This window comes from Thermobia domestica, chromosome 1, assembly GCF_964235325.1.
Source record: "Thermobia domestica chromosome 1, izTheDome1.hap1.1, whole genome shotgun sequence".
NCBI classification, from domain to species: Eukaryota; Metazoa; Arthropoda; class Insecta; order Zygentoma; family Lepismatidae; genus Thermobia; species Thermobia domestica.
Genome location: NC_137454.1, coordinates 32,606,754 through 32,628,108, shown reverse-complemented (window position 1 = coordinate 32,628,108; position 21,355 = coordinate 32,606,754). Strand labels below are relative to the sequence as shown.

The following is a 21,355-nucleotide window of genomic DNA, read 5'->3' as shown; positions in this document are numbered from 1 at the left end:
GACTTTATTACCACACACACACACACATATTATATATATATATATATATATACGAATTGCATTTCTTCCCTTTACATCACATATAATAACACTTAGAAGTAAAATAACGCATTGTTTTTACACAGAGCAAATTCAGATATTTCGAACATTTCTTCTCCTGTTATATTTGTGTTAGACATGAGGGTAAATATATATTGGATTGCTCGAGTTTTTACGTATGAGTACACTTGAATACCTACGAGCTTTTATTTTAGATATGAATTTACTATTCTTTCTATTCACTTGCTCTTTGTATACGTACATGTATTTATTAGTATTTTTGTAAACTCTATATAACTAGTATTTGTTTGGAAATTTAAAAACGCATATTTGCCAAAAAAATCCATTTCGAATACTAGACGTATGAATTTTGCTGAGCATAAGCTAACACCACAATGTAATGCATGTCAGAGTTTCGAGCTTCGAGAGGAACATGCGATCTTGGACCTGGCCTAATTGATGTCATGTTTCCAATGCGAAAAAGATACATGGTAACTTCCCTCAATAACTGTAGATATGTGAGTTCATTGTTTGTATTCAATTCACAATGCAATTTCCAGGAAGAAACAATTGCTAAATTGAGCGCATTTTTGAAAAGATCCCATCACCATTTCTTGGATCGGAGTTTGGGTCTGTATAATGCAAGACGACTTTCCATAACGTCAACACCTCCCATTTCTTTACTGTACTTTTGAATAACGAATGGTAGACTAATAATTGGAACCTTTTTCTTATGTGCACGAGAGTATCTCCTCACTGATCCTACTGGCAAGTGTGTAAGACAGTTTGAACCAGCAGTTACAACTGCACTGTCATTCCACTTTAGAAAGCACATATTACCACCACTTTTGACGTCAAACTTTCCTCTTTCTTTCCTAGCAAGTTCTTTCTGAGGACTCACGGGACACTGTTGAACACTATTATCTCTTACTGTCCCAGTTGCTCGAATGCATTTTCCTTCTAATTCTAAAAGAATTATTGTCTTTTCCACCATAGAGGTGCATTGCATAGTGATAACCGTCAGAATAACATAAAAGCCATATTTTTAACCAAAACAGATTGGTTTCCCTCTAATAAATATTTTGCAGGTGTGATGCCCATAGTACGGAAACATGCTTTCATCAATGTTCAGCGATTGGTGAAAGATACCAAACTGTCGCAAGTTCTTCTGTAGTTCATCGTATATAGGTCTTATTTCCCCAAATTTGTCACCATTTCGTGTTAGAATTGTAAACAATATAGAAATATTTCTTTGTTCGAAACAGGCTCTTGGTATTACGGATGACACAATCGGTATACACAAGTCGTCTGCTGTACTCCGGTACGACTTCTCAGAAGAAAGAACATGATACCCGCTGAGAAGTAATAAACTAAAAAATTGTAGTAGCTGTTCATATGATGAATTTATATATGGAGCTCCCTTCTGCTGTGCGTACAAATTAGACATTTGAACAAGATGTTCAATGTATGATTGGGGCAAAATCTTGAAGAAAATATCTATCGGAGGACTACCGTCAAGATGAGGATGAGAAACCACAAGTTTTTCTGGTGAACTGGAAATGGGATTGAGGCAAGGTTTCGCAACATTTTTCCACTTAGGCACACACTGTTTCCCTTTCTTTTTAGATGATGAAGTTGATGGTATATTTTCAAGCTCATATGCGTCATCGATGGCATTATTCACAGCCACTATCAACTCACCACATACGTCCTTAGGCGCAACAAGAACTAATTCGTCTTCATTTATGTGTTATACGTCTGTCGTATCATCTGTTTCATCTGGAGTAAGAATGCAAACATCTGTTTCCTCATTATCAGAAACACACAGTGTCCAATGTCTCTACTATTTCATTCAGCGTAAGAAATTTCTTTGCCATTTCGCTATTTTAGAGAACAAATATTCAAACAAACACGCGACGTACCAATGTTCCCAAATGGGAACATTAAAATATTTCAGTTGCGCAATAAGAAACAATGGTCACAAACGCACCTTCACTCACACTACAAACAAGTACACACATTGAACTCTCAACTGTCCACAATCAGTCTTGCCAACTTTTATATTACGTCGTAAGCACGCAGTGTTGCAACCTTATGTGAAAAGCATGAAAACTTCAATTGTAAAAAAATCGAAAGAAACCATTTAATATACATTGTTGTGAAATTGAGGCAAATAAAACAATTAACAATTCATTCATTTATAATACTACTTAATGTCGGTCAGAAATATAGAATATATACAACGCTAGAACGCTGAAAAGTTGCTGTTCCCAAAAGGGAACAATGGTACCTAAACGGTTAACAATTTAACTGTCTCACTTTCAATCATTTTGTAACATCTCACTATCGAAAAATTACCAAAGAAAATAAAAATTTCTGGCAATATTCAAGAAAAAACATGCTGAAGAAAAAACGAAAAAAATGCACAGTGTTTATAATCTGAGTATTACAGATTCTAATATCTGAGTATAATGGAAAAAAAGGGGTTGGGTACAAAGGTAACCAGCTACAGATTTAGACAAATATTTTGATAGCGGCTTTTCTTTAGGAATACCGGTACTTCGTGTTTAGAAATTTTAAATTTTGAGGAGAGGGCCTTGAAGGTTATCAGTATCATTTGATTAGCTTTCTATAGAAATTCTAAAATTTTGGAGGAGCTCATTCCCCCGGCGTATATCCACCACTGAAGGTAACTGCAATAAATTGGGTCAAAAATTGTTAAAAATAGCGCTTTATACTTAAGGACAATCCCTTACTTTCTTACAAGTTTGTGCGTCTATTAATTGCGTCAGAAAATTTGCCTGAACAAATAGCAGTTACCGATACTGCCCATAACAGACACGACATGTTTTGTTGGCAGGAAATGTTAGGTCAGGATAAAAGAGAACGATCTTTGAGAAGACTGGAATTGAGCGATAATGCGAATTGAGAATTTCCGGAATGCGAACCAAATTGCGAATGCAAGAGCAGCAGGAATTGCTGAAAGTTAGTCTCAACAGGCCTCTAAAACAACTTCAAAATTATGTATACAATCAATATGACCCAAACTAGGCAAAAATCAAAGTTGTTTTTATCAAAGTTTATAACCTAATATGCGTCGCATCAAATGAATATCAACAATATAGATAGCTGTGATGGTAGGATGTGTGAAACAATCACATTATGGTAAAGAATAAAAGACAATCTAACTCAGGGCGGTTAGCCAGTCCAAAAATTTAGGGGGGCCCGGCAGAAGTTAGGGGGGCGATCCAACCATAATATAGTTCCTCACCATATTATAGTTCATTTGCAAGCCTACCGTCAAAATTTTAGGGGGCAGTGAAAATTTAGGGGGGCCCGGCCCCTTAGACCTGCTTGATACGGGCCTGATCTGACTTTAAAGGAAAAATCGTCTGTGATCGCCTCTTCTCAATAAAACGGAAATGGATTCTAGGAAACTCGATATTCAATTGTCTCCAGAAAACATACAAGCACAGCAAAGCAAAACAAACATGCCAAGCCTAATTAGTTCTGTCGCTCTAGTTCCCCCCTATTGACAATAACCCCCTCTTCAGTAGACAGGTTAGCTTAACCTCAAATATGTTGTAACACGTGGACCTAACTTATAGATGACACGACAATCCTGGATTTGACTTCACGTAGCTACATTAATCATTTGGCGTGAGAGATTTTTCACTAAAAAGCCATCGGCGTCGACACTAAATAGCAGCTCCTTCTTGCTCTATACAATTGCCGTTTTTTATCTAAGTGGCTATCGTCGCAACGCAAAGTGCTCCCCAAAAGTGATGTAAAGGTTCTATTCTCAATATTTTATCAGAAATAATTAGTCTTAATTGTAACGAACCAAAACAGTATTGTAAGCTAAGGATAAGTAAAAATTCCATTTCATAAAAATTAAGTATCCAAATAGCAAGTTGTTTTCTTCTGTTATTTTGTCTCAGAGACTATTCAAAAGGTGTATAATCCAAATGTCATTTGGACAGTTACTGATGTGAGAGTTCGGCTTGAACCTTTCTACCTCTTTACTCGGTCCATTGGCTTTCTGTTGTTGATGTTAAGCGATGCTCAAAATATTTGTGAAGTTAGAAAACAATCCTGTGAAGGATCAGGGAGCAGAGTTGTCTTCAACATTGGGAGGCGGGCAGGTTTGAGGCTTGTTCTGGAGGACATCAATTTCATCTCGGTTTCCTTTGTGGTAATCGGACACAAATCATCACATTGTTTGCCCCAAAAGCATATTTCAAATCGGATTATTGGGGGGACAGTCCCCCCCCAGTTCCAAGATTGGAGGGGACATGTTCCCCTCATCCCCTTTGGGATTTGCGCCAATGTAAAAGAATCATGTATGGATGAGAAAGATGGCAAAAGTGACGAATAGTACCGTATAATGAACATAAAAACATTGAAGTGGAAGTGTGTCGGACATGGGCGTCTCTGGCAGGGGGGACGGGGGGGCGCGTCCCCCCCAATATTTTGAAGTAACAATCTAACATTCCGCTAATATACTAGCAGTTAGATCATTTCCTTTGATGTCCCCCCCAAATTTTACATGCCAGAGACGCCAATGGTGCCGGAAGTATTGTAAGAAGAAGTTATCAGTAAATAAAAGCAATTCTTGAGTGGCTACCAAGAGACAAAAAGCAACTTACGAAATGCCGCATACAAGGTGGCGTGACGAAGAAATCAAGAACTAACGCTGAGCAATATAAGAGAACTGCAAAAAGTAGATGGTTGTGGAGAAAAATCGGAGAGAGCTTCATCCAGCATTGCATTGATAATGATTATGATAATGATGTTTATCATCATATAGCAGAGCTACGTGCACTTTTCATGATTTTGTCCACCGCTTCCATAGTAACCCAGTCTGGACCCGTTTGTATTGGTGCTCGAATGTGGGTCATTCACATATTACTTCACCCCTGTTTTAATCAAGGTTTTAATTATGCTTGAAGCATTTGACTTGGAGACAAGAATTATAAAAAGAATATTATGAAGTGTTTTCCGAAAAAAAAAAAAGTGGAAGAACCCATCTCATGCTGACATCTACCGCGCTAAGAGTATCATGCACTGATATCATGTGTATCTGCGCATGCGTTAATTCTCTAAGCCTGAACAATTCACAGAAATCCCAATAGATGTCAGGCGCGCAGGCGATGAGGAAGGAGCGATCGCGCATCGTGGTGCATGGTTCGACTTCCAGTCGGAGCACTTTGGTAGTGACGGTGGTTCGGAGGTGACCTTTGACCCGATGAACGACACACAGCAGGTGCTTGGGCCGAGCGTAGTGGTGACTCCCGGACAGCTGGGAGCCACAGGAGCATCGGTGATCGTTCAAAATGCCGCCGCCGCAGTTACAGTGGGAAATCTTTCCACAACAGGTGAGTGAAATATATAACTATATTTCGTCTAATACTGTACTTTTTTAATGTTTTATAATGGATACAAGTTCACGTTTGATTTATTTCCTTTTTAGTAATCTATGAAAACAATTTCATCCGAAATCAACATCTTGTCTCACGGAAGTTTTACATCAGAAATTAAACGGAAAAAAGTTAAATTAATTAAGAAATCATAAGTTACACCACCGTTTAAGTTATTAAATGTGGCTAATTTGGCAGTATTAAGTTATGGCATATTTTCGGAAGAAGTTCACCGATAGTTCTTCCATTCCAGTGTTACAAATCGCACCTGACAAACAAATATCTGGATTTAATTTTTTTTAATTATTTTTCCTAATCCACAAAAATTAACTTACAGTTGAGACAAGTGTCTTCAAATAGTAATTCTAAATTAATGTATATTTGATATATGAGAGAATCATATTTTGATTAAACTGAAAATAATTACTTTCTAAATTTACTGTAATTTTTACTATGTGACGACAATTGAAGTTCAAAAATAAGTAGTAAGTTAGGGACATTTTAAAGACATTTTCTGCAATAGTGTACATTACTTTTGTCATTGACTTCTTTTTGTATTGTTAACGTAATTTTTGGAACTTCGCTTACAATCTCAAGTTTTTCCCCTGAGACATCAATCGGTATTACTGTGAAATATTAAGAATAGACTTTACTGAGGAGCTCCGTGATTAATTTATGTGCAATGAAGCATAACTAAACCAATTGTAAAATTATTCATACACTATTGACTTCAGGGTGACATACCCTGGAAAGAAGAAGAATGTTTTTTTCCCTGCAAGTATTTTTGTTTCTAATTAATAATAGTTCCCAAACTGGCGTACGCGCACTTCAGAGACGATTTGTTTGAGGAATCACTGGGGGTGCTACTAAAAAAAAAAATTACCCTATATATTAAACGAAATGGGATGTTGTTATCCAGCGGATGTTAGTCTGAAATTGAAACGAAGATGAGATACACCAGTAAGAGTACTAAATCAGTAAGAGGGAACATAGAGCTGACAGGGTTATCAATGGGTATATTTGTTTAGTTCGAAATATTAAATAAAATAAATCCTCATATAAAGCAATGGGCTCAAGAGGCAAGTTGGATGGCACTGTTAATCAATAAGCTTAGGAATGGGTATTACTTTTGAGGAGGAAGAACGTGAATATTGGGGGTGATATTGGTAGATACTTTTTGCATAGTAATGACGCTAATGACATGCTGATTAAGCGGTCCGGAGCCGAACTTTAGGGTCCTTTAAGTTGCAGAACTCAATTCGCATAAGCAGTGCTTTTTATTATTATTATTGGAGGCGCGGTGACTCAGTGGTAGAGCGTTCACCTCCGGTGCTTGGGGTCCCTAGTTCGATCCCAGATCGCGCCGTGTGGACTTTGCGGTAGACAAACGCCGTGCTCGTGAGTTTTCTCGGGGTTCTCCCGTTTCCTCCCACTTTCTTCATTCCACTATTTTACTCATCTCTCATCATCACCGTCTCCTTTAGCCTAACCGGCATAATCATGGGGGGACGTAAAACTTAAAAATCTCATTTCATTTATTATTATTATTATTATTATTATTATTATTATTATTATTATTATTATTATTATTATTATTATTATTATTATTTTGGTATTTCTGTGTCGTGGTACAAAACCAGTTTCGCCGCAACTGTCCTGGATCATTAATATTATTCCTTTTAATTAAAGGAAAACTAACCCTGGTTGGACTGGGTACAGCAGACTCTTTATACGTCCACTATGTGTTTTGTTAGAGTTCGACAGTCGAAGAATTCGTGTCCCCTTCTAATTCAGAAATCGAAAAACTGACAAGAGTACAAATTTTGCACACTGCAGTAGACCAATGATGACGCTAGAGGGGAGTTAAGGGGCAAGCGCTCCTCTTCTCGGTGTCTACGCCTGCTTCCCCTCCCCAGATGTGCTGTAGTGTAATGTAGATTAAGTATCGTCCTTTTCGGTATACGTATATATACGTAGATCATTCAATATGTATTTCCCTAAGGTGTAAAAAATAAATATTTTACGGTAAGGAAACACATATTGAACGACCAACGTATATATATCTTTTCTAAACACTCGAAGGAATGGAAATTTAGGTTTTTGACAGTAATATATTGTATTTCACAACTGTGAATGTTTTTCTTCGATTTGTTCATGTTTACCGGTAAATTTATCTTCCGATTTTGGGATACGTGAAGGATAGTTAAAAGGTTCGAGGATATGTTATGACAAAATAGTCACTATCATTCCTTAGCTTATTTGCATAGTTGCATATTCACAGGTAGAGGTCATTTTTGAAACTGCTCTTAATTATAAATGTGGAAAGCAAGACTCTTTACGTCTTTTTTTTTCTTTTCTTCAATCACTATGATTTCATCTCTGAGGGATATGTTTTGTTTTTTGTCTTTCTTGAAACTCTTTTGTTTAGAGAACTTACACCGGTTTGAACTTTCTTGCACCAAAGTATTATTTTTACTTGTGTACTGGCAACACGGTTTACCAGGCTATATTCTAATTCAGTTATTTCCAACTGCTTGATGTATGACGTCATAGCACAGAACTCGATACCCGAAGTATATCTTTACACCTTTATTAGCGACACGGAAAAACAAGAAGAGAGAAAGAGGACAGGGTGCAAAAAGAAAGAAAGGCGTAGAGAAGTGTTGGCAGTATACTAGTAATTATGATAGTCCAGTTTCTTGGACTGTTCCTTAAAAACCCATTTGTTTGCAGACTCGGACTGGCCAGGGCAGGAGGGCAGGGAACCCTGCCGGAGTCCTCTCTAAATATATATAAATAATGAATATCAATTAACATGGAAAGTAAGATAAAACATGTCTGCTGTGTTGGAACATAGTTACTCGTTGTAGTTTGTTCCGTTTCCAGAGTTCGGTGGCCCCCAGCAGTGAATGTAGTCTTGGGGTCCCATTATTGGAATGAAACTAACAGTATTATAAAGTTCTTTTTGGGACCCTTTGTTTGTGGCCTGGTAAATATATTTCAACAATGTGAAGAATGGGGCCCCCAGCATTGTCCAAATGTGTACTAGGGCCCCGTGAATGCAAAAACGAGACTGAGTTTTATAAAGTATTCCCGGGGCCCTCTGTTAGTCGTTTGACAAATTATTGCAACATCGTAAAGAAACAGAATAGGTTCCCACCCTGGGACCGCATTACCCCGTAAATGAAGCTGAAAGCAAGAAAGGTCATCCTCCCACCATAGGAAGGGAAGAGGGGCTCTCCAAGTGAGGCTTCTGCCGGGGCCCTATTCTCGGCCAGTCCGAGACTGTTTGTTTGGTTTATTGAGAATGGAAGCAGCATGACTAGGTTTGTCCACAAGATGAGAAATGTCTCGTCTTGTATCGTAAACGAAATCAGAAGCGTATTTCCAAATTCGAGACGAGACGAGACGAGACGAAAAACATGTCAATTCGGGTTTCGTTTTCGAGATGAGACGAGACATTTCTCGAATCTCGTGGAGAACACTAATTCACCTAAGTCTTAGATCTCAAACACTGTTCTATTGTTACATGAGTCTTTAAAAAAGAAAAAAAATGAAATCTTTCAGTTTTACGTCCCACAGTTATGCCATGTAGGCTAAAGGGAACGGTAATGATGAGAAATTAATGAACTGGTGGAATGAAAAAGTGGAAGAACACCGAGAAAACCCACGCACACGGTGTTTGTCCATCACAAAGTTCACTTGTGAGCTGAGATTGAGCCACGGACCCCACATACCAAAGGCGAACGCTCTAACACTGAGCCATCGCGGACCCCTCATTGAAAAAAGAAAACTATAAATTAATAAGGTAATTCTACAAGCACAATGAAAAGCATTTGTCAACGTTTAAAGATACGCAAGTTCTTACACACGCGTATATTTTAATAATAAATATTGTTTAAATCTTGTTATATATAACACCCTTTGTCAGTGGCAGATCTAGAAGGTGAAAACTGGGGGTTAGGGGTAGCCAGAACCTAGAGTTTAGTATAATTTCAAAAATATATAAATAATAGCTCAATTATATTTGTCACTCCAAAAAACTGGGGGGACTAGGTTCCGCGGCCTCGAGGGCCACTGCCCTTCGTAGACCTCACGTGACGCAGAGGAACTCGGTGGAATTAAGGAGAAATTGGGACAAAATTTTATAGAAATATTTACAAAATCAAGACGAGACGAGACGAAACGAATTACAAATGGGGAAACGTTGTGTCAATGGAAAATACTTTCCGAAATAGCACTTTCACTGCACGTTTTTGAGACGAGATATCCTCACCTCTCCTCTTGTAGGTAACCCGAACTATGACGTTACATGCCATCAGGTACGAAATCACTGTTATAATGTGTACAGATGCATTGTAAACAAATTATTAGAGCCTACTAAATAGTATTTACCAACCAGTAAACTAGTAAAAATACACATTGGTATCCGGAGTTACCAGTAGACGGCAGTTTCTACTACCAATGCAAGTAATAATTATATTAAAGAGAAAGTAGCTATTTCTATTGTCATATATTATGTGGTTAACGCTGTAGCTTAATAAGTGTTGGTATACTATATTGTTGCAGAAACCGGAGCGTCTGCTATTGGTTTCTATAAGGTGACTATATGGTCCAAATTGTTGAATATCAGATAACCTTAATGCTAAAATGCTAGTCACCTGTCTGCCACCATTCTCAATCTTAACAAACTTCCTAAAATATTCCGTTAAGTTTCTGTGAATTTTCTTCAGCATGTGGGAGTAGCACGGTGATAGAGCGCTTACCTCTGGTACGTGGAATTTCTGGTTCGAGCCCCGTCCAAGTAAGTTTGTGGTGGACAATATCGTGTCCATGGGATTTTCTCGGGGTACTCCGGTTTCCTCCCACATTTTAATTCCACCAATAATTCAACCATCACTCACTTGCTTTAATGATTCGTCTCTCTTACCTTAAAGAGCATAATCGTGAGACGTTAAATTTAAATATTTCATTTTCTTCAGCATGTAAAGGCGCTATTTCATCGATGTGGCAATAGTCGACATGTGGCATCGGCAGGCAAAATAGATGTTGCTATGTGTGACATACTGCTTGTTGGCAAGGCAGCAGAGAGCGTGTGGCATGCTACACGTGTTGCTGTGTATAACAAACGCTATCGTGGAAACGTGTGTCAAACTACAGAAAGTAATTCCACAAAAGCAACAGTTTTGTAGTTAACTCCCACAAGCTATTTGTTACTAATAATAATGATAGTTTTAAAATAGCAAGTGCCCCAGCGCACAACCTCTCCCCGTTCGTACACTGAGAAAAATCCGTTCTCTGGTCAGCAGTATATTGTACAAATATACGATATCCTCTTCCTTACTACAGAAATCAGTACGGAGCATACGTTATCCGCACGCTACATAGGCACTGCCCTTAGATGTTACATCATGCCGTTGCAGGATGTCTGACGTCTAACAGTTTTCCGTATATCACATGCATATACTTCTTACATTCCTCAGCTATATGTTATATACGCCCATTTGTATGTGAGACCCTGACCGTCTATATTGTTTCATACCGAAAGTACGTATAGATGGAACACTTATATAGAAAGCATTATAAAACATACGTTTTCAGTTACACGTCTGCTGTACATAGTCCAAAAACTACAGGAATTACGCATGTAACCTACCTTTACAAGTACGCCACCTACAATTTTTTTTCTCAGTATAGTTCACGAATTACCACTATACAATAATAATAATAATAATAATAATAATAATAATAATAATAATAATAATAATAATAATAATAATAATAATAATAATAATAATAATAATAATAATAATAATAATAATAATAATAATAAATAAACAAAAAATATGATTTCAAAAATGATAGTAACTACTTAATTTAATGATTTAAAATTAACAGTCTCTAGTTCTTCACTGTTATTTTCCTAGAAATGTCGGTGTCAAGTAGAAAGGTCACTAGATCATATCAATAAGGGCTTAAGGGTATGCTCTTCCGAACTTTTATTCCTCCCAGACTAGAGGCGTCTTTATGTTGTAACATTTATATTACTAACTTCCAACTGTTCTGGACATTAGTTACATGTTTTCCCGAAGTTTGTCAAAATAGGATTATTGAGCTGCTTATGACGTAATTTACGTCATGAATGTTCAATGATAACTTACAGAATAAAATAGGTTTAAACTTATATATTTTCGAATACTTTTCAACATTTACTTTATATTTTCACAAAATTTCTTCTTTATAAATTGAATCTACATCCATTCATTGTGGCTTCCTTACGTATTATATCTTAACTGCATAGCAGCGTTGCGACATTCCTCACTCTGGAGTGGGCTGAAAAATAGTACCAAATTGAAACAAAAAGGGCTGAATTCATTAATTTAAGCCAGTGAAATACATCGCTTTATAACACGAAACTAAAAAGAGGTAAAGTTCTAAACACACACACCCTCTTCCAAGAGTCCAAATCAAGAAAGTGCTCATTTTAAAAATTATTTTTTAAAAAACATCCAAATAGGAGGACCCCGAACAATCGTGGAAGTAGGTTAAACTTTTCGCACGTAGGAAGTATAACAGAGGCCGTAAATTTAGGGAAAACAGTTATGATATTCGGTATGTATTGTAAGGAAACCAAACGCGCCGCTATTTCAAAGTGACCAAAAAACCAAAACGGTATTATGGCCATATATGAAAAATATATGAAACAAGGAACAAATCAATAATCTCTGTGTGTAAGCAGTTATGTTATAATAAAATATTAAAATATAAATTATTGCACCTTATTCTCGCGAATTTCACGACCGAAGGAGAACAATAGACACACGAAGTTTGTAGCGTTATGCGATGCAACGTCACACAATGAGTGCTTAAAGTATTTTTTAAGAGACCAAGACACAAGTAACGTGAAATGTATGAAAAGTTGTACTGACACTTTTGAAAATGTGACAAATATTTGTTAAATGGTGCTGAATTAGGTAGAATTGTGCCAACTTTTTCACAAAAGGGGCTGAAAGTACCAGCATGGTACCAACGGGCCGATGAATGACAAAAAGGGCTGAATTTGGTACAATTGTACCAAGTGTGGCAACAGTGCTGCATAGAAAAATGTCTGACGACAAAACTTAATGTAAATGTGGAGGTAAAAAAAAAAAAATAATTAAAAATTATACCTTCGGTACCGAACCATTGTCCATAACAGCATTTACATATTTATGCAGATTATCGTTACAATGTGCTATCTTAATACAAAAAAAATATATATATAATTTAGACATTTGTTATAGATGATTTATTTTAATGCTTTACGAAGATAAGTGATAAAGAAATCTAGAAAACAGCTAAGAACGAACTATAGACAAGGAAGATAGACATCTTTTCAGCGAAATTTGAAACAAATTTCTTGGTATATTACCTTCAACGATATCATAGACAAAAATGTATCGAATGGATAGCGTGAATTGAATGATAGTAATTGTAGTAATCAGAATGACACGAAAAACATGTGGATTTATAAAAGGCCGAAGTTAGAGAGTGCCAAATACCAAAATCCTCGAATTACTACTGAAGTTGGGACATTCTTCACATGTTGGTGCAGACTTAGCTGGCCGTATGCAGAGACGTGATTTCGAGCATTGGTGAGTTTAGTCGTGGTATTCGGAAGGAAATATGTAATGCTAGATTCATCCAAGAAATTGGATAATAATTGTTTCATTTGAAGTTCAGCGTCCCGTGCAGCATCGAGGGTATACGAGACGTGGACTACAGCTTAACGTGCATCCCAACCACATGAGCACTGGGAATCAAACCCGGGTCAACCTCGCCAAAGATACATATGTTTACCACATAACTATAAGGATTGGAGATCTCAAAGTCATCTTTCACAGGAAACTGCTGCTGCTAAGCAAAATATAACGTAAGATCTAATATAAATTTTAAAAAACTCATCAATTTCAATAATCAGGACAGAAAATATTTGTTAATCTTGAGATATTTCAACAAAAAATCGCAAAGGTGGTCGATCACTTATGGACACTAGTATCATAAGGTCTAATAAATTTTACTGTTTAAAATTGAAATTAGGGATGTGAAAGCAGGAAGGAAAATACGGATAAAAGTAGCTTTAAAATGCTAATTTTGTAGTACATGTGAGAAGAACTTTTTCGTTATCTGTATGGCTGTCTACGAAAAAGCACGTGACAAGCGCATGGGGAATACAAGATAGAGTAAATGGCATGTGCCAATTTAGTCATAAACTTAGAAATAAACAAATGTGTATTACACAAGATCAAGCTAAAGAGACAGTAATACTTCGGTGACAACTGAAGATAGAAAAGCGTTTTTAACATCCCACTTTTTTTTAATAGTAAAACGAAGAATATCTTCTACAAAATGTTACAATATGGACAAACCTGTTAGATGCGTATCACGTGATTACTAAAATGACGCACATTATTTGTTATTTTTTAAAGTAATTTCTTACGGTATTTTAACAAAAAATTATTCCGAAATTTGAAGGCAGTAAATATAAAACAAGGCGACATAAACTAAGCTCAAAAACTTCCGGCGTGTGTGGAACAGCCTCTGCTGTTGAGCAATCCTGTACTTGGCCGAGCCCTCAGACGATGGACTATTTGTCCACCAAATTTCGTTCAAATTTGTCTTGTATTTACAGAGAAATAAAGTGCCACATACAACCCGAACCTAGCATGTCCTTGGCCGCGCCTGGCTACCAAATATAGAGATTTTTATTCCTTAGACTATGGATTACTTGCCCACCAAATTTGGTACAGGTCCGGCCACAAAGAGAAAAATGTTCCTGGGTACTGTCTCTCTAATCTCAGCCCCTGGTTCTGGACACAGATCCTAGGTCTCGCATGCACTGGTAAAAACATGCAAGGGTCGGTTATGTTAGTTCCTAGCTGCTGTCACTCGCTAGAGGCTATCTACCAGGGTTCAGGAAGGTAAATATGAAAAAAAAAGACAGCGATTAATAGCATTGATAAGTTTGAAAGTGTGTAGATAGGTCAAATTCAGCAAGCTGAGAGAACCATCCTACATCTAGATTCTAACATCTGGAAGAACTGTGATGCCCAGAGCCCAGCTGAAGGCCAAACAACAAACGCTAGAAAGCAGATGTCCTACTGTCGATATTTCAAGTTGGTCGGAATTGGATCTACTACAGGGCAGGATAGGAATTGTTTTACCAAACATTGGAGCGTTCTAAAATTAAATTAAATTAAATTAAAGGTTTTAGTTCCACGATTATACTCATTAGGCTAAGAAAGAAGAATGATTAAGGCAAGTAAATGATGATTGAAGAATTGGTGAAATGAGGATGTGGTAGGAAACTGAAATGCCCCGAGAAAACCCACGGACATGATATTATTCCACAAGTCCACCACAAGCTATTTAGACGGGAATCGAACCAGGAACTTTATGCACCAGAGGTAATGGTTCTCCCACAGAGCCACCTCCGCCCTTTTGGAGCATTGTAGAACTAGTGTTAGTAGTCGTAATTGTTTCTCTAATTAGGAGGTCAGGGTTGGCAGGTAAGTTTTCGTTAGTAGTAGATAACGAGAAATAAAGTACAACATACAAATTAAGCTGAGCCCAGCCTGTCCCTAACCGAGCTCGGTCACCAAACATGGCGTTCACTCAAACGATGGCCTACTTGCTCAACCAGGGGCAGATCCAGGGGGTCGATCGACCCCCAGAAGAAGAAACTTTATTGTTTTTTATATATAAATAAAATCCATCCCAGAGTTTGGAGCCCTTAAAAGTAGCATTATGACACCCCCCCCCAGAAATCGGTGCTGGATCCGCCCCTGCACTCAACAAATTTTGTTCAGATCCGGCTAGCACTTACCGAGAAATAAAATACCATATTCAAGTGGAACGAGCCGTGCAGAGCCTGTTCCTGGTCGTGGTCGGACACCATATATAGCGATCTTTATCCTTCAGATGATAGACTACTTGCCCACCAAATATCGTTCAGATCCGGCTAATAGTTACCGAGAAATAAAATACCATATACAAGTCGAGCTATCCTGTTTCTGGCTGAACTCAGCTATCAAATATAGCAGTTTTGATCTTTCAGACGATGAGCTACTTGCCCACCAAATTTCGTTTAGATCTGGCTAGTAGTTACCGAGAAATGAAATACTACACACAATACTCGACAATGAAAGTGTTACAAAATGTTTCATCAAATTACTAACAAACATTTGGGCCGTGTGCTTCTGGATTTAGAAACACATATCTCGATCGGCTAACTGTTCCTGGTATTCAATCCATCTCGTCCTTCTCTCTTTGTCTAAAACCTAATATGCTCTTTCCATTCAGACGGAAAAATAGGAATCATTTTTAGAAGCTTTAATGCTCTAAAACCGTCTCTTTCGTTCGCTCGTTCTGAAATGCCTTTTTAGAACCTGAATTAAAAAAAAAATGTCACAAAATTTTCCCATAACTTCATAAACGCCTTTATTTACATTCTTTCCCTTCTTCAAAGACTGCATATCACATCAAGCTAGGAATATGCTCCTTGTGAAATCTATGGAAATTGTCAATCACGGCAGTAGTTTTTGTGCTTCCCAAAGTATATAATGCAGGCGCAGATCTCTAAAAACTGCTGACAGAAATGAGTATTATTCGATTATTAATTTAACATTTTTTTTCAGCAATTGTAAGCAAATATTCCAGGGGCGTCATTTGGGCAGGACAGGAAAGTGTAATTCCCCCCTGCCTTGAGTTTGATAAACACACATTATTTGATCAAATGTATAGTAAAACATTGATATAAAAAGTGAAACTCCTATGTCGGTGAAGAATTTCCCCGGAACAAATCTACAATGACACTGCTTTTAGCAACAAACCTATAGAGTCATGATAGCACATTGCTGAAGCATTTGGTTTCAAGAGTCGAAGGTTTGATCCCAAGCCATGTGCATTCATAATGGACGACATTGAGAGAGAGAGGTTCAAATATGGAGACAGAGAAGGATGATTTACATATGCAAGTTTAGAATAGGACAAAAAGTGATTGGACAACATTCATATTATGACGAAATTTGTGATATTGTGAAACAGAAGAAGGTAAGTTTCCGAACTGCTAGGATCAATCAGGCAGTTGTCGAAATTAAGGTGAGAACTCTTTTTAGACCATCAGGTGATTGCGAAGGGAGAGAAAGATCTTAAGATCTGGGGAATTAAGAACTTCAAAAACCTTCAGTTTCCGAGATGGGTTTCGAACCACGAACTTCGTAGCTATCGACCCATGACTTTGTCTATTCAGCCACATAACTCTACTAATAGCGCAGCTTTCAGCTTGCTTATTAGTTACATTTTACATTCTCTTCTGAATGAATATATGAATAAATAAATGTTTATTTCTAGAAAATATTCAGTACTTGTTTTCATGAGTTACTTAAACTGGAATTTTGGGCAGTCAAAAATTTCAAGTAGGTACTTTATATTATCTCTACTTATTTATATATGTTGCAAGTATGTAAATCCAGAAAAGTAGTAAAGCTAGGTAAAGCTATGGGAAAACTTGGTCTTACGCGTATTAAACTGACGAAATATGATTTTGTGAGATCATTGAAGTTTTTGTAACATTTTTGCAGAGATTAAGAATCATTAAATTTTTTCACTTAATGAAACTTTTTTTCAGACAATATTTATTACAAATAAATTTTACGGCTAAACAACGATGTAGGAATAAGTGAAGTATGTTTTAAAAACTAGCGAGATGAAATAGTGACAAAGAAGTGGATAAAGTAGGGATGATATTGGCAGTATTGGAAACGATAAAAATATTTATCTAGAAAGTAGCTAATTAGAAATGTTTGAGCATAAATTAAGTTCACAGGGTCGTGATTATTGTTGTAAAGGCCTGAAAAAAAAAAACGGAAATTTTGGGTAAAAAACCGGTTTTTTACCATTTTTCCTGAGCTTGAAAAAAAAAACGGAAAAATTGGGAAAAATTGAAATTTTCGAATATTTTACTACATTATGGTTTTGAAATGAAACTATTTAATATGTACTAGTTTACAGTTAAGATAATTGAGTAGTTATGTTTCTTGTATTAGAATAGGGAAATTTTGTGGCAACAAATATATTTGTGCCACTCTTTTAAAGTTAGCACCGTGATAGAATGGAATTATGGCTACAAAAGATCCTAAAATATAATCCTAGTTAGATTAATTAATATAGACGCATTTAAATTATCTTATGTAATCTTATAAAGTTACTGTTTTATGGCAGAGAAGTGTTAAGTAACAGGCCCAGAATTAGGGATGCGCTCGAGTCGAGTCGAGACAGAATTTTCCTGACAAAATTCGAGTCGAGACACAGCTCTTCCAATAGAAAAATATATATTTTTCGAGTCGAGACATCACTTTTACAGCACATTTTCGAGACGAGACAGTCTCAAATCTAGTCTCGTGCGGATCCCTACCCAGAATCATTTTAGTTAATACCAGTATGTTAAATCAAACATATATTTTATGGAGATACGTATTGTCCTTGTGCTATATAAAATTTCCGGAAATTTTGAACCCATTAGAAAAAATCTTTTGTTCGAAAATATTAGTAAAACTCGGAAAATATAATTTAAATACTATTTCTTCGCCTGATACTAATCTTAGTTTTGCTGTAATGTGTTTCCATTATACAGTATATACACAACGTATTTCACTAGTAGGAAAAATACTTAAATCAACAGGTTTTAATTTTACTTTTTAGTTTTCTGATTTCTGGTAAAAATCCCTCTTTATTATTTGTATATTTTTCGAACAACTCAAAAAGAGAAATTATATTTACATGTACACACATACACGGCACAAGTGCGTAAATTTGAGCAGCGACCAATATATCAAAGAATTTAATGTATGAAATTTCCGTTCGTTATTATTAAAGACTAACAGAATACCCGTTCTTTGCAAGGAGAGATTACGTTTCATTTTGGGTATAAGGGGCACCAAAACTGTCACCAATGAACTTAGGGACCCCAAAGACTATGAATTCGACACTAGTATCAGTCATTTTCAATTACTTTTCATGTCACTTTCCCCCTTTAGGAGTAACTAATGGCTGCTGAATTTGGATTTAAACGGCATCGGAAATGTCACTGTTCATCTCAGCCTCATCGATCGGCCATTTTGGATCATTTTTATATATCTACCACTTCCCCTTCCCTCAAGTTGTTGCGCTGAATTTGGATTTAAACAGCATCGGAAGTGTTAATGTTTATCTCAGGACCCCTAAAACCATGGATTCGACACTAATATTGGTCATTTTCGATTATTTTAATATATATTTCCCCTCTCCTCTGCCCCCAAGTTACGAGGATAAATTTTGATCTAAACGGCATCGGAAGTGTTACTATTCATTTCAGCAACCCCAAAAACTATGGATTCGACATTAATATCGGCAATTTTCAGTCATTTTTATATATCTCTTCTTATCCAAGATGCGGGAATGCATTTGGATTTAAGCGGCATCGGAAGTGTTACTGTTCATCACAGCAACCCCAAAAACAATGGATTTGACATTAATATTGGTCATTTTGGATCATTTGTATATCTCCCCTCTCCCCCGTTCCTAGGTCACGGCGCTGAAATTGGATTTAAACGGCATTAGAAGTGTCACTGTTCATCTCAGCGACCCCGAAAACTTTAGATTCGACACTAATATCTGTCATTTTCGATCATTTTTTATATATCACCCCTTCACCATCCCTAAAGTTTCGGCGTTGAATTTGGATTTAAACTGCATCGAAAATGTCACTGTTCATCTCAGTGGCTCTGAAAACTATGGATTCGCACTAATATCTATCATTTTGTATAATTTTTATATATCTCTCTCCTCCCCCAGTTTGCGGGGATATATTTGGATTTAAACGCCATCGAAAGTGTCACTGTTCACCTCAGTGACCCCGAAAACTATGGATTCGACACTGATATCGGCTATTTTCCATCATTTTTATATATTTTCTTCTCCCTCCCCTAAGTTGCAGGCCTGAATGTTTATTTAAACAGCATCAGAAGTGTTACTGTTCATCTCAGCAACCACGAAAACTATGGATTTGACACTAATATCGGTCATTTTTGATCATTTTATGTACCGGTATCTCCCTCTCCTTCCCCCAAGTTGAATTGCTGAATTTGAATTTAAGCTTCATCCGAAATGTCACTGTTCATCTCAGCAACTCCGAAAACTATGAGTTCGACACTAAGATCGGTAATTTTCAATATATATCCACACTTCCTTCCTCCAAGTTGCACTTTCAAAGTGAAATAGTAAACTCCATCCCAAGCCCGAACCTCATCTATGTTGAAAATTTTTATCGAGATCAATCTGGTGGTTCAAGAGTTATCAAGTTACAAATATATAGTCACTGTTATTTTATATATGTAAATAATTTGTTGCATTAGAAAATAGGTATTTGTTTGCATACAAAATATTTGCATTTTGAATATTAAATAATAGTAATTATATGTCTTAGTGCATGAGTATTAGAGAAATTTGCCTACTGCTCTTTCTTTGAAGAAGCAATTTGGTTAAAATTAACAAAATTTCACCAGATCGAAAAGACCTTAAGAACTCAATTTCATTCAATAGCTCTATTTGTAGCAACAGAAACGCTTCATGATGGTAGATGTGTATATAATTGTAAAATTTCTGTAATTACACAACCAGGAGCAAACGTCTAAATGGCACATAAAGGAAATGAGTGCAGACTATTCATTTTCAAGAATAATTACAACAGTTATTTTCGAATGCTTCTTTTTTTAAATATTCACAATATTGAAATTTCTCAACTTACATTTTTCACGCGTTCGAAAAGAAAAACGGTTCCATTACTAGTAAAACTAACCTAATACAAAGATTTTTATTTTCCCAATTTTTCTGGAAAGAAACCGGAAAAATCGGTTTTTTACCAGCCGGTTCAAAATTCGTACTCTATTATAATTTATATTACTGTCAGTGGCGTATTTAGGATTTTGTTTCGGGGGGGGGGGCTATGCACATTCTCCTGAGTAGGTGTGTATATATACTGGGTCTATGTAGGTATACAGTTATTATATATACTATATATAAATTTATCTATATCGGGGGGACTTGAGCCCGATACCCACCCCCTAAATACGCCACTGATTACTATTAATAAAAAAGCGAACAAGTGTATTGCAATCCATTTAAATGCGTCGTCAGACAAAAAAAGATTGGGAACCACTGCCGTATTGGATGAAAATTTCTCAGCTACCGGGGCAATTCACCAAGCAATGATAAAACCAATGAAGTAAGCATTCATATAATAATAATAATAATAATAATAATAATAATAATAATAATAATAATAATAATAATAATAATAATAATAATAATAATAATAATAATAATAATAATCCATTCTTTCAATGTATGAATGTCACTAATGCAGATACTGTTGGAACGGTATGGTTTTACATAATGTCGTATATAAATTATTTCGTTCATGATATCAAATGTTTCATTATCTGTCACCATTGTAAAGCAGAATTCTTGTACAGACGAAACAAAATACAAATACATAGTTCAGAACAAAGGTAGGGAGCCTGTGTAATGTAATTAATCGCCGAGGTTTATGACTTTCTTATCTTTCCCTCAAAGTAAACTCAATATTCTAATTATATATATGGTTTCCTTGCATGAAGCAATCCTCTTTTGCAATTAATGTATACGGAAGTGCGAAATACAAACAAAATATACGTTGTGATGGCACATGCAGATGAATGAGTCTGTATGTCATTTCCGTCTCTTTAATGACATTTTGTGGCTACTTGTTGCGGTCGTTTATAACAAACACGTTTATTATTATTTTTTTATATTATTATTATTATTATTATTAATAGTAT

General features: G+C 36.3%; 1 protein-coding gene across 5 annotated transcripts in view; it reads left to right on the top strand.

Annotated features, from left to right (window-relative positions):
- Positions 1-5,171: 5,171 nt before the first annotated feature.
- Positions 5,172-21,355, top strand: part of Hnf4 (Hepatocyte nuclear factor 4) — a 242,135-nt gene continuing 225,951 nt past the window's right edge. For 2 of the 5 annotated variants that reach the window (XM_081756566.1, XM_081756556.1), the window contains exon 1: positions 5,172-5,417. In XM_081756566.1, the coding sequence (XP_081612692.1) occupies positions 5,288-5,417 (130 nt within the window). In that variant the 5' untranslated portion in view covers positions 5,172-5,287. The remainder of the gene's footprint in view (positions 5,418-21,355) is intronic. The other 3 variants (XM_081756581.1, XM_081756574.1, XM_081756589.1) reach the window with 2 other exon arrangements.